The sequence below is a fragment of the Syngnathus floridae genome, chromosome 2 (assembly GCF_059516105.1).
Source record: "Syngnathus floridae isolate MCC-2025c chromosome 2, RoL_Sflo_1.0, whole genome shotgun sequence".
Taxonomy (NCBI): domain Eukaryota; kingdom Metazoa; phylum Chordata; class Actinopteri; order Syngnathiformes; family Syngnathidae; genus Syngnathus; species Syngnathus floridae.
Genome location: NC_142414.1, coordinates 7,162,874 through 7,175,047, shown reverse-complemented (window position 1 = coordinate 7,175,047; position 12,174 = coordinate 7,162,874). Strand labels below are relative to the sequence as shown.

General features: G+C 43.9%; 2 protein-coding genes across 2 annotated transcripts in view; both read left to right on the top strand.

The window, feature by feature from the left end:
* Positions 1 to 12,174, top strand: part of hoxc10a (homeobox C10a) — a 49,964-nt gene that overhangs the window by 33,980 nt on the left and 3,810 nt on the right. The window contains exons 4-5 of the mRNA XM_088401385.1: positions 10,930 to 11,040; positions 11,204 to 11,316. The gene's annotated coding sequence lies outside the window, so the exon portion shown is untranslated. The remainder of the gene's footprint in view (positions 1 to 10,929; positions 11,041 to 11,203; positions 11,317 to 12,174) is intronic.
* On the top strand, positions 3,332 to 5,491 carry hoxc4a (homeobox C4a). The gene is made up of 2 exons (XM_088401400.1): positions 3,332 to 3,843; positions 4,442 to 5,491. Exons 1-2 carry the CDS (start codon positions 3,336 to 3,338, stop codon positions 4,810 to 4,812), a joined length of 879 nt encoding a protein of 292 aa, XP_088257526.1. The 5' UTR covers positions 3,332 to 3,335; the 3' UTR covers positions 4,813 to 5,491.

The window sequence follows — 12,174 nt, the reverse complement described above, 5'->3', positions numbered from 1 at the left end:
ATAATCCGCCCGAGGGCCTCATCTTTTTGACTTGTACATTATAACAAGTTATTGAACTGGCGGTGCACAATCTGAAAGCCATTTGTGCGGGGAAGGAATTCATTGGTGTCCCTCCATCAATAATGCTTGGCAGTGAACTATTGGTACGCAGGCGGGGTGAAGCGCGGGTCAGCCTGTCTCCTCGTATTAAAATGCAACAATCCCGTCCGCCGCATCCCCGTCGGGGCGTCTTTCATCCTTCACACCTTCCTCAAGCCTTTGTCATTTTTTTGAACAAGGTGAATCGCTCACCCTGGCTCATGCATTTCGCGCGCTTGCACTGTAGCTATAATCAATGCTATCGATTCCCGATTTGGGTTATACATTTACCGTTTTTAATAACCCCTCCCCAAACAGGGGCCGCATGTCCGATATGACATTTGTCATCGCAGCCTTTTCTCATTAGCTTCCCGAGTGTCAGCGAGAAAGGTTAGCGAGCGGTCACTATGCTAATAGCAGGCCAAAAGAAACGCTCGGGAACAATGCAGCCAACTTATTTTTCATCCTCGCTGTCACGTCGACCCTTTGTGCATGTTGGCGGCTGAATATTCATAAAAGCGCCACGGACACGCATTGAAAAACAACACGATGCAGCTGTTGAGTTGTTGGGATGCCGCACAAAGGCCGAGAGACCCGTATTAGTTGTCTATATGTACCCTGTAGAACCGAATTTGCGTGCACTTGAACACATCGCAAATACGTCTCTACGGGAATACATGGGCAGCTGCAACTCACCCCCAGACTCGGCCTGCTGCAAGTCAACGCGCACGCGCACGTTTCTGTTGGGCGTCCCGCGAAACGCACGTGATACCTCGCGCGGCCGGCCACGTCCAGGGATTGCCCGCCTTGCAAGCAGCTACCGTTCGACACCTCGTCGAACACGTTGCAAACAAGCGCTCGTTAAAACCCGACTGATTTACCGCTTTTATTGCGCAATAAAAGCCTCCCAACAGCCCGCACGACGAGCGCTAATAGAAATGTCACGCGCCTTTCCCACAAAGTCAAGCGCTCGCAAACGCAGCACGCTCACATCAACCTCCTCCTCTTCCTGATCATCATCAGTATTATTATTATTATTATCATTATCATTATCATTATTATTATTATTGTTATTATTATTATTATTATTATTATTATTATTATTATTATTATGGGTTAGTAGTGATGATGTTTTTGTTGTTTAGCTGTCAGATTGAAGACAGAAGAGCTGTCCAGAGAGATAAGAAAATGCGCACCATTCACATGCCAAGTTTCCATGGCGATAAAAAGCAGAGCTAATATGCTCACTGCTTCCGATAGCATCAGTATTTGGAGCTGGATGGCTTTTCCAAACGGCAGTCATGCACAAAAATCTGCTGTCTCAGCTCTAGTGGAATACCTTAGTGTTGCTTTATGTGTGTTTGCATGTCAAAATGTGTCTTTTGTTACGGATGGAGAATTAAGGCCCGTGTACTTGTTTGGTCTTGGCTCGTATGTGGCTTGCGTGAGCAAAAGCAGCTCTGTTGGCATGCTAGAGGGTGACCGTCTGTCGCTTATCATGGCAGAAAGATCTAATCCATGCCTGCATGCATAGCTGGCAGAAATATGGACGACTGTTGGGAAACAAAAACCACCATTAGTGTGTTTTTTGCTGTGCTCTGTTAAATGATAGCACTATTGGCAACTGGCAACACAAGTTAGGCTCTTTGCCATCGTGATGCTTGGAAGCCACGTGTTACTGGAGTTTTAGAATGTGATCTTTGTTTGGCTCACCAAAATGCAAGCCGTCTGGTTGGAGTTGAAAACAAGCAAATCCGGCCTCAGTGAGTGAAGCTGCAGCAGGCGGCCATTGTTGGAAATGAGCAGGCCGCTTTAACCCCAAGTTGTGCCGCACGTGCAAACGTCCATGCGCAATTTCGTAATTGTGACGTGTGATTCGAGCGTGGCTCGTCCAAATACGCCCCTTTATTCAACCTTTTATATGATCAAGACTCCTGTGATGGTTCTCCCATTTTTTCTTGTTTTTGCTAAAATAGCTTCAAACTCCTTTGACATGCTTTTTTCAAATGCATTCATCTGATTCACACATGATCTAGTTGTACGTTGCGGGCAGCATTGATTCATTTTACGCTCAGCGAGGGCATGAGAGGTCGTCTGCCCTGATAGCGTGACCTTTTGCAAACCGACAGCTACTTCTTGGCTGACGGCTATCAGTTCCTTACATGCTACTGAAATTGGAATTTTCTAAATAATCGGGGGTGAATCGTCTCTTCCTGGTCACCACAAACAATATAACCTTTGAACTATAGCAGTTTTTTTAAGTATATGTCAGAATTTCCAAATTGTGTGATTTGAAAATGGAATTGCGTTACCAAAACCGCGGATACGAAGGTGACATGTGCATGCAGTGCCGCCTCAAAAGAGATGAGGTTCTAAAATGGAAAAACATTTGTATAATGGGGCCAAGTGTTCATTAAAACAAGCTAGGTCTTATTTCTATTCTAAGCCTGTGTTACATTAGGCACAGTATAAACAGAAATGCTGTGCTTCAATTTAAGGGGAAGAAATCGTAAATTGGGTGCGCATAAAAGTGAAATAAAAACATTCGTCAAGAAACGTTTCAAAACAAAAATTTCTTAAAAATGAAATTCAAATGTATTCAATACAAGTCAGATGACTTCGGTCATGTGACCCTCAAATATTTTTTTTTTCCAATGGAACTTGTTTATTTGATGAAATGGTTGGTTGTAATATGAAATTGAAGGGGGTTATATTTTAGAAAATATTTTTTGTTTTATTTTTACCTATCGTTCTTTTTCACCCATCTAACAAAACTATTTCCCATCATGCACCGTTTTGGAGATGTTTTGTTTCCATTTTTGCAATCGCTTTCAGGGTTGCTATTGTTGTTCTTCTTGGAGGAAGAGCTCGATTGTCGCCTTGAATAATTGCGTTTGGTTGTGTGTTTGTTTTTTTTCTCCTTGGTCAGCAAAGCGAACTACTAGTTTAGTGGCCAAGATCAATGGCTTCGCTACCAAGACAAGCGGAGAGGGAGAGCAAGGGAGAGGGCTGAGCAAAAGGAGAAATTAAGCGAGGGAGAGAGCGAGAGAGCGAGCGAGCTGGAAGCGAGCGCGCCATGGCGACTGGAGGTATGCTCAACAACTCTGGTTCCTCATCCGGGCACCTGCAGCTCGGCTGCGATTGGCCATCATGGTCACGTGGTAAAAGTAACTTTACAGGGCTGCTTGCAAGTAGGAGGGCTTTATGGAGCAGAAAAACGACAAAGCTAGAAAAATTATTTTGCACTCCAGAAATTAATGATCATGAGCTCGTATTTGATGGAGTCCAACTACATTGATCCGAAGTTTCCTCCATGCGAGGAATATTCGCAAAACAACTACATTCCCGAGCACAGCCCTGAATATTACGGCCGCGCCAGGGACCCGGGCTACCAGCAGCCGCCGCCGCCGCCTCCTCCGCCGCCGCCACCACCGCAGCATCACCACCAGCACCAGCACCACCAGCAGCAGCAGGACTTGTACGCTGCGCCGCGGGCCAGCTACCAAGCGCGCCAGTACAACTGCGGAAGCATCCCCGAGCCCGACACGCCGAGGGGACACGCTGGCATTGGCCACTCGGCGCACCTGCTCGCGGGCAAGGGCCAGCCCGCTTCGTGCGAGACCCCCCAGTTGTCCATGTCCCCCGCCACCCCGCCGGCCGCAGCCTCCGCCTGCAACCAAGCCCTGCCGGAGCATCCCAACAGCGCCGCCTCGTCCAAGCAACCCGTTGTCTACCCGTGGATGAAGAAGATTCACGTCAGCACCGGTAGGCATGCAAAAAAGCTGCGCCTTTATGTCCGCCCTCGCTCTCCCCAGCCCCCTTCTCCCCTGCATCTCCGAGAGCAGGCCAGCCAGTGAGCCAGCCAGCCAGCCTTTTGAAATGGCACAATTGAGGCGGATTTACGACTCGGCGTTGGTAATTACACCCACCATAAATTTTATAGCCGAGGTATACTCAGGGCAGCCGTATCACCATGTGGCTTCTGCTCTTATGTATTGCACCATGGAAAGGGGGAGAGAGAGAGAGAGACAGCGACGGGACATATATGAATAAGAGGGGAAGGGAGCGAAAGAAAACGAACAAAAAAAGGAATCCAGCTTTTTAATCTTGCATTAATAATTGATCTTGCAAGGCTGCAGCGAGTGTCCCCACAACTTCTAAAGTTGCCTTTTCAACATCCCAAACGCGCACATAAATCTTTCAAGTCACATCCATGTTTACCCCTCCTTTATTCCGTGTTGTCCTTCCTTTCTTTCTTTCTTTGCTTCCTTCTTTCCTTGCTTGCTTCCTTCCTCCCTTCTTCCTTGTCTTCTTCTCCCCCCATGCACGCACCGTCGACCCGCCCGCCCGCCCGCCCTCGCAGTCAACTCGGGCTACAACGGGACGGAGCCCAAGCGGTCTCGGACAGCATACACCCGCCAGCAAGTCTTGGAACTGGAGAAGGAGTTCCACTATAACCGCTATTTGACTCGGAGGAGGCGCATCGAGATCGCCCACACGCTGGTCCTGTCCGAACGCCAGATCAAAATTTGGTTTCAGAACCGCAGGATGAAATGGAAAAAGGACCACCGGCTGCCCAACACCAAAGTGCGCTCGTCGTCTTCGTCGTCGTCGTCGTCCGGCTCCAGCGCTGCGTCCGCGGCCGTGCTTCCTTCCTCGGCCACCGGCGCCGCAGCGGCCTCCGATGAACTGAGCGCGGCGGCGCAGCACGGCGACGACATGACCAGGTTATAAAAAAACGCACACGGACGACGCAGATCATGCAAGGAAAAAAACAAAACAGAAGAGAACTGCGTATTTATAGATGATGGTCTATTTTGTTTTGTTTTTTTTTCGTAGCCATCGTGTGCGGTTTCCTCCAAGTCCAGCGTTATATAAAATGCATGTTATATAGCATGGATTCCTGCGAATACCGATGCAGTCTTTTTTATACGTGATACAGGGTTTCGTTTATTTGAACGCGTTTCAAATGCTCTTTGAATATGTTTCGAAAGAAGGCCGAGCAAAAAATGGCGATACATTGACTACAAATATTATTGTGGGCCCTTCTTTTGCCCTTTGCAGGTGAAATGCACAATCTATTTATTTCAGACAACACCGGAAAAATATCAATATAATTATTTTTGGTATTAGGGGAGAATTAAAAAAAAAAAAAAAAAAGCTGAAACACACTTTTCATCTTGAACATGTATGTTTAGGATAAAAAAAACATGTGACAATTACCTCGTGTATTTCAGAAATAATTATTTATTTATTTAATTATTTATTTAATTATTTATTTATTGTTTACAGTTTGGTTTCGTGGTGTTGGTGTTGTGTTTAGGACCTTCAAAAAATTATTGTGAAATGCAATAAACGGATTTAGTGTACCTGTGCTAATCATATTGATCAATAAAACAGTGAGTGTCTTCTAGTTTTCGATACGTTTGCTGACTCGTTGGCTTATTGTAGGCGCAATCTTCCATTTTGAACCAAACCACTATCACCGTGGGCGTGTTTGTGTGTGTGTGTCTGTGTTTTATCTCTCTCAACCCTGCAGCGATCGCTGTGCATTTTATTGCATGTGTGTGTGTGTGTGTGTTGAACAGCAAACTGCTAGCGTTTCGGTATAGTGGACATTTGCAAAGTGTTGGGGGGGGGGATAGACAATGTTTTGGAAACTCGTCCATTTGCTTTCGTACGCGTTCAATTGCTTTTTGACGTGCACACACCATCCAGCAAGTTGTGTGTAAAATCAAGTGCATGAATGAAATCGTTGTGTGCACCATGCATTGTTATTAAGGGAGAACAGCAGCCCCACGTGATCAGCATGGCCCGCAGGAGTTGTATTTTTTTCCGCCCTTGTTTTTTCAAAGCAAAACCATTCCAAATATTTACCAGGACTTTTAGATTCTCCCTTATTTGCGTTTTAGCTCAAATGGATCCAAACACCGAAAAAAAGAAATCAATGCAGACGAATTTGATAAATTACTAAATTTGTGACATGAATAGGCTAGTATAAATCGCTTTTCCTCTCGGGAAAGGGAGGGGGGCATCGTGGATTCACAAAAGGCTCTTCACCGTCATTCTCACGGCACATGCAGCTTTTTTTGATGTGCAAAAAAAAAAAAAAAAAGAGTTGGATTTTGCAAAATGTGTGTTTTGAATAGGGTGGATTTGCTCAATTTGGAGCAAAAGCGCGAGCGAGCTAGCGCATCTGCAGGCAGGCATGCGGGGATGGAGGGATGGAGGGAGGTCGCTTGTCCGCAGAATAGCGATGAGACGCGTCTGAAAAATGAGCGGAGGAGCCTTTATGTTGGCCGACACGTTGGAGAAATGGTTGTGCTGTATACAGGCGGGCCACATGCGCTCAGCATGCAGCAGAGCCCTCCGAGTTCTCTCCTTGTCCTCGCCTCCGTGTCACCACGCTGAAAAGCGACTTGATGGAAGTTTTTTTTTTTGCATTGGAGAAGCCCGAGTTCACACCGAGGACACATTTTATGTCCCATTAGGTTTATTTCAAGCTGGATGGGCGAGCCACCCCCCGCGCCCACCCGTGAACAGTCCGGCCGCTCCCCTTGGCTTTCTCTCGTTCGTTTGCGGGCGGGCGGGCTCTGTGCCCGTCTGTTAAAGTCAACCCCAACCTAAATACAGAATAATCAATTCAAAATAATGGCAGTAAAATATGATGAGCGCTGCAGGTCAAAGGCACTTGCGGGTTCGGGTTAGGGTAACCCAAGGGTTAACCCTAACCCTAACCTGCTCCACATCTTGCTCCGCTCCCTGACCTGCAGCGCTCATCACAATTTACTGCCATTATTTTGAATGGATTATTCCGTGTTCTGCATACCGGAAGAGAAAATCCTAAGGGGAAAGTCACAGTGGGGGAGGGGAGGGGGTCAACAATCCTAAATCACGTGGCTCGTGTGTTACTCGAGTATTTCAAAGGTGAGCCCATCCATCCTGTTCGACTTTAGCGTTTGGACAGCAACTTCCGCAAGTCCTCGCCAAGCAAGTCTACACGTGCGTGGACGCGCGCGTGCAAGGTCTTTGCAAAACAGTATAGCTAAAGGCAAAAAAAAATTGGAATGCAATTCAATAGAAATAATAATCTACTTTCAGATTGCAGATTTTTTTTTGATGATTACCGTTCGATCATATTTGCCCCCAAATTGTCAGTGTCACTTTACGCAATTACTGTGGGCACCTTCGATAAAAAATTTGTGACGTCATCGACCGCCTCGTAGCTTACCTGCACCGGTAATGAAATTTCCTCATCTGCTCGTCCTTTAAATCCTGGCCAAGCTCGAAATCTCTTTTCTGAGCGTGGCAGGTAAGGCGGCAGCCACGCATACACGCACTGAGTGTGGACGTGCAACTCGTCTCAACTTCACTCTTTCACATTCCTGAGTGCTTAGTCAGCTCCACAGGTTTGGTTTTCTTTTGTTTTTAATGCGTGTGTCTTCTCGTGACTGCTGAACCACTGTGGATTTTTTTCTGTTCCAATTGCACCATGGCACACTCGCACTGATTTATATTTGCCCCCGGCCTCGGCAACAATATTGACACCAATGGTTATCGAAATGTTTGAATGCGAGCTAGAATCGTAAAAGTAGTCCAAATCTCGCTGCCTAGCTGGCTGGGTGACGTTTTTACGGGCGCACAAAAATAAGGCGGCGCTCTCAGGTGAGCCCCTCCCCGGTGCAGCAACTTTGCGCAAGCTAGGTGATGAAAAGTGCATCATTGTTCTTGTGTGCAGCGGCGACAGCTGTGAAAAGGCTGAGAGTTGAAACAAAGGTCAGAACGGCCGCTAACTTGCGCATGCGCACCAGGCAGCATAGAGGCGTAAATCTCCTTGCCCGGGTAGCAGATGCACCGCGTCCATTTTCGGCTAGCTCACTTCATTTGCATAAAACACGCATTTAGCACCCAAAACAGCGGCCAATTGATTTGCAAGTGATTTGGCGCGACGCTCAAATTTCCCAAATGTACTTAAACGACGCCTCGCATAACAATGACCGAAGTCCACTTGAATCAAATATTCTGTCGGGACGCTCCGTTTAACGAGTCCGCTAAAAATAAACAATAAGAGTAACACAAATGTGTAATTTACAAATGTATTAAAATATTTTTATTGACACTGTCATAGAGGTGCATATTTATTAAACTGCTTATGCTTCAGGTTTGAGTTGATTGCACTGAAAACCTTTGCTACAATTTTGACTGTCACTATCGAATATTTTTAGAATCAATTTAATTATTCCATCGATCAAGCAAATAATTGGATACAATTTTATTCGTATTAAAGGGTATTTACAATCCCTTTCCCTCTGAGTACTGTTCATCTCATTTCAAAAATGTCAGAGAATTATTGCTTTTGAGCCTGAAATTTGAACAATGTTGATTTTTTTATAAATGTCTATAAATGACTCGATTATTAAAATACGAGGCAAGTAATTTGATTTTGATTTGTTGTTGATTAATCAAATAATTTGACACCTTTAATTATAGGGCGAGCAACATAATTTAAACAAAAAGAATCATTAAAAAAGAATCCTTAAGCTAAAAAAAGTAGTTTCATATTTTAGGCTTTGCATCGTAATGTGATTAAATTTTTTCTCAGTCTAAGTCCAACGTTACTCAAGTTGCTTTGGTGGGCTCTTTTAATCCGTTTTTGCTTTCAACGTAAATGACCACAATATTGGGAACATCCAATGTTGCACTTAGATCAATAATAATGTAATAATTGTCATTGATGCCATAGTCCCCTTTTGTGATTTTCTTTTTTTTTTTAATGGCAATGTGCGTGCGCGTATGTTAGCATATCACAACATAATAGCATATTTGAAAATCCTGATTGCTTCTTCGTGCTGATTTTTGTAAGCCTGCACATTCATTGCACGTACAATGGCCATGCCTACGTCAGCCCCAAATGAAAAGCGCGTGCTTGTGCGCGTGCTTGCATGCAAAAGTCTAGAGCCGTATACTGGTCCAGCATGCGTGTGCGTATTTGCCTTGTGCCTTGTTTTGGGCTCACTTGTGAAGTGTGGTGAGCAAACTGCAGTCCTTTCATTTGGCGCTGCATTGTTTACAGCAATATAGGGCACCGGAACCATCCATCTTCCCTGCGTGCCAGGACAGCGCCATTTATATGCAGCGTTTGAACCGGCAGCATCCTCTCTGCCCATTAACGCCCCCCCCCCCCGTCTCATCTTATCTGGCCAGACTACCTGCGCATGCACGCGCACACACCGCAAAACAACATTTGTTTTGTTTTCTAATTTATTTATTTGACAGATCATTTACCCACTACGCATCATTTTCAAGATTTGATATGCAAATAAAGTAGCTGCGTTTTCTCGAAATTCTTATTTAAGCCTTTACTGAAAATTTCTTGATTGTTGTCAGCAGGCGCGTGAAGGAAAAAAAAATAAAAGGCAGGGGGAGGGGGAAGAGTAGTAAACGAAGAGGGTGACACCCAGAGCGACCGGCGGGGCTTGTGTGTGTGCGTGTGTGTGTGTGTGCGTGTGTGTGTGTGCACGTGCGTGTGCGCGAGGAAGAAAAATGATTTATTAGGACTTGGGCGGTTCAAGCAGAGTTCAGGGAGAATAGTTGTGCAGGCGCAGCAGCGACATGATGGCCAACTTGCTGAGCTTGTGTATCAGACGAGCTTGCTTACAATGCAGGGCGCGTGCGAGATGGAAGGAAACGCTTTGCCATGTATGGCCTAAAACAACTCGTGATGCTTTCTCTTAATTTGTCAAATTTAGCTTTTGTTGGAAATGTAATGAATAAATTCAGATTTTTTAAATTTTATTTCATGTAGCTCCGCCAACATAATGTAGATAATATTGTACAATAACTAAAAGTCATTCAAATAATCTGATTTCATAATGTGTTATATATCCAAAATAATGAAGAGGACATTAGGTGTAAAATTACTGAATTGTGCACAATAAAAAATATGCTTTTGTTAATTATTTCAAATAAATTATTTGTTTATTGTAAATAAATGAAAAATAATCACACACAATTTAACCTTTGGAAAAAAACAAAAGATGTTAGTGAAGCTAAGAGGTTCAGGTGAAAGTGAGATGAAGATGAGGAATCGAGTACAGCCGACCCGTCATTGCAGGCGAAAGGCGCGTAACCACGTGTATGCGCGCACATCGTTCATGCAGGTTAAACAACCAAACAAAAAATAAACATTTAATTCACTTTGCAATGACTCTGGCAATTATATACGACGACATAAAAAAATATCAATGCAATTGAGCAATCAGAAGGCTTCACGTGAGCCACATCCAGGCACGCGGGGAAATAGGTTGCTTTATGCAAGTGTTGATTGTCTCTACATGCGCTGACAGTCAAGCGCTCCCGGAAAAGCCCACCAAAGCAAGAAATGCAAATATTTGTGTCGGTGAGCAAATAAAATAAAATTTGAGGCTGCTCTTAAGAATTTCTATTTGCAATTCTATTTGTAATTCAAATAGATACGTAATTTGACAATCACATGTTTTTCCTTTGAAATATAACAATAAAAAAATGTTTATTAAAGGAAATACTGTGGCACCCTTCAGTAAATAGCCTGAAATGGAAATCCTGACGAATTAAAAAACAAAACGAAAAATGAAACCATAAACCTACCTTTATGAACCTAACCCTAACCCTAACCCTAACCACCTAACCCTAACCCTAACCCTATCTACCCTAACCCTAACCCTACCTACCCTAACCCTAACCCTAACCGTAACCTATTCATTTTTAATAAATACAACACACCGTCCGAAACAAGCTTTTTTTTTTTTTTTTTTTTTTTTTTTTTTTCAAAATATCCTGCAGATGATCAAAGACTGTTGCTTCTGCTCTTAGATGACGACATGTGGAAAAAGTTGCCCAGAAGCTTCAAGTTGACGGCGCTTGATTTTGGTCATCTGCCATTGGACGGCTCACGATCACGTGACCAAGGCTGCTTTCGGCTTGGTAAATAGTGTTCCGATTTTCCACATGACTATTCCAAATGTGTAATTTCTACTTTCATTTTGGCCACGTAGACATCCTTTTGAAGCAGCTTGAATTTATTTCTTGTTATTTATTTTGTGGATGTCTTTCCTGTCCTTATGACCTGATCTTTATTTTTAACCAGTTGCAGTTTGAAGCTTGAGGTGCTCGCTGGACTCTGCAGGCTGAGGTACAGCTGAAGACCAGCAAAGGGTCCCCAATTGCAAGAATCCGCAGATAAGCACACGGGGCCATCGGGTAAATATTTATTTGCTCATATAGCCAACACAACACCTATCAAGAACAAATATTGAGCATCAAGATTTATTGTTTCAAGGGTTAGGGTTAGTGAACGAATTACTTCCTAAAGTGATTCGTTCTTTTTTCAGTTCATATGACTTCAACCAGTAGGTGACGGTAATGCGCATTTAAGCTGGTGCCACCACGCCGTAAATCAAAACGAAGAAGAAAATGAGGTAACTTCCTGTTCACGAACGAGTCGTGAATTGCATTTCCCGTTCACCAACTGAACGGAGTGAACGAGTCAGTGAGTGAGTGATTTGCATTTCCAGTTCATCGCGTGAACGGATCAGTGAGGGAACGAATCCTGACTTTCCCGTTCGCGAACGAGTTAATGGGTGAACTGCCTTCCCGTGCATCAACGGATCAGTCAGTGAATGTGTTGCGTCTCCTGACGTGAACTATGTAAGCCAGAATGTCGATTTACGATTTGCCAAGGAAAGAAAGAACCACTCAACTGAAACACCACTTCTTTTATGGACGTTTTCTCCAAGCTAACGGCTAACTTTATTGCATGAAGGGATGCGCCGTTATGCAACAACGAGGAGATTATGCTTCTCTTTGGATAATCTTGATTTTATCACACTTGTAGTACTTTTTAAATAACGTGTATGCATATATATACGCCTAAATATTGTTATCCAATATATCTACTGCGATTTCACATTGGATTGCTGGTTTGAAATTTACTTTTATTATTTTAATAAACATTTATGTTAAAACTTGTCTGGTGTTTTATTCCTTGTTTTTATATTCGCCAATTAAAACATAAAAATCAGACATTTGGTTTACTGCTTTAAATGACAACATGTGAAG

Bases quoted from the DNA above. Each gene is read 5' to 3' on its own strand.
- hoxc4a (XM_088401400.1), top strand. From the start codon at position 3,336: ATGATCATGAGCTCGTATTTGATGGAGTCCAACTACATTGATCCGAAG. The intron at 3,844-4,441 runs GTAGGCATGCAA...CCGCCCTCGCAG, and splicing joins GAAGATTCACGTCAGCACCG to TCAACTCGGGCTACAACGGG.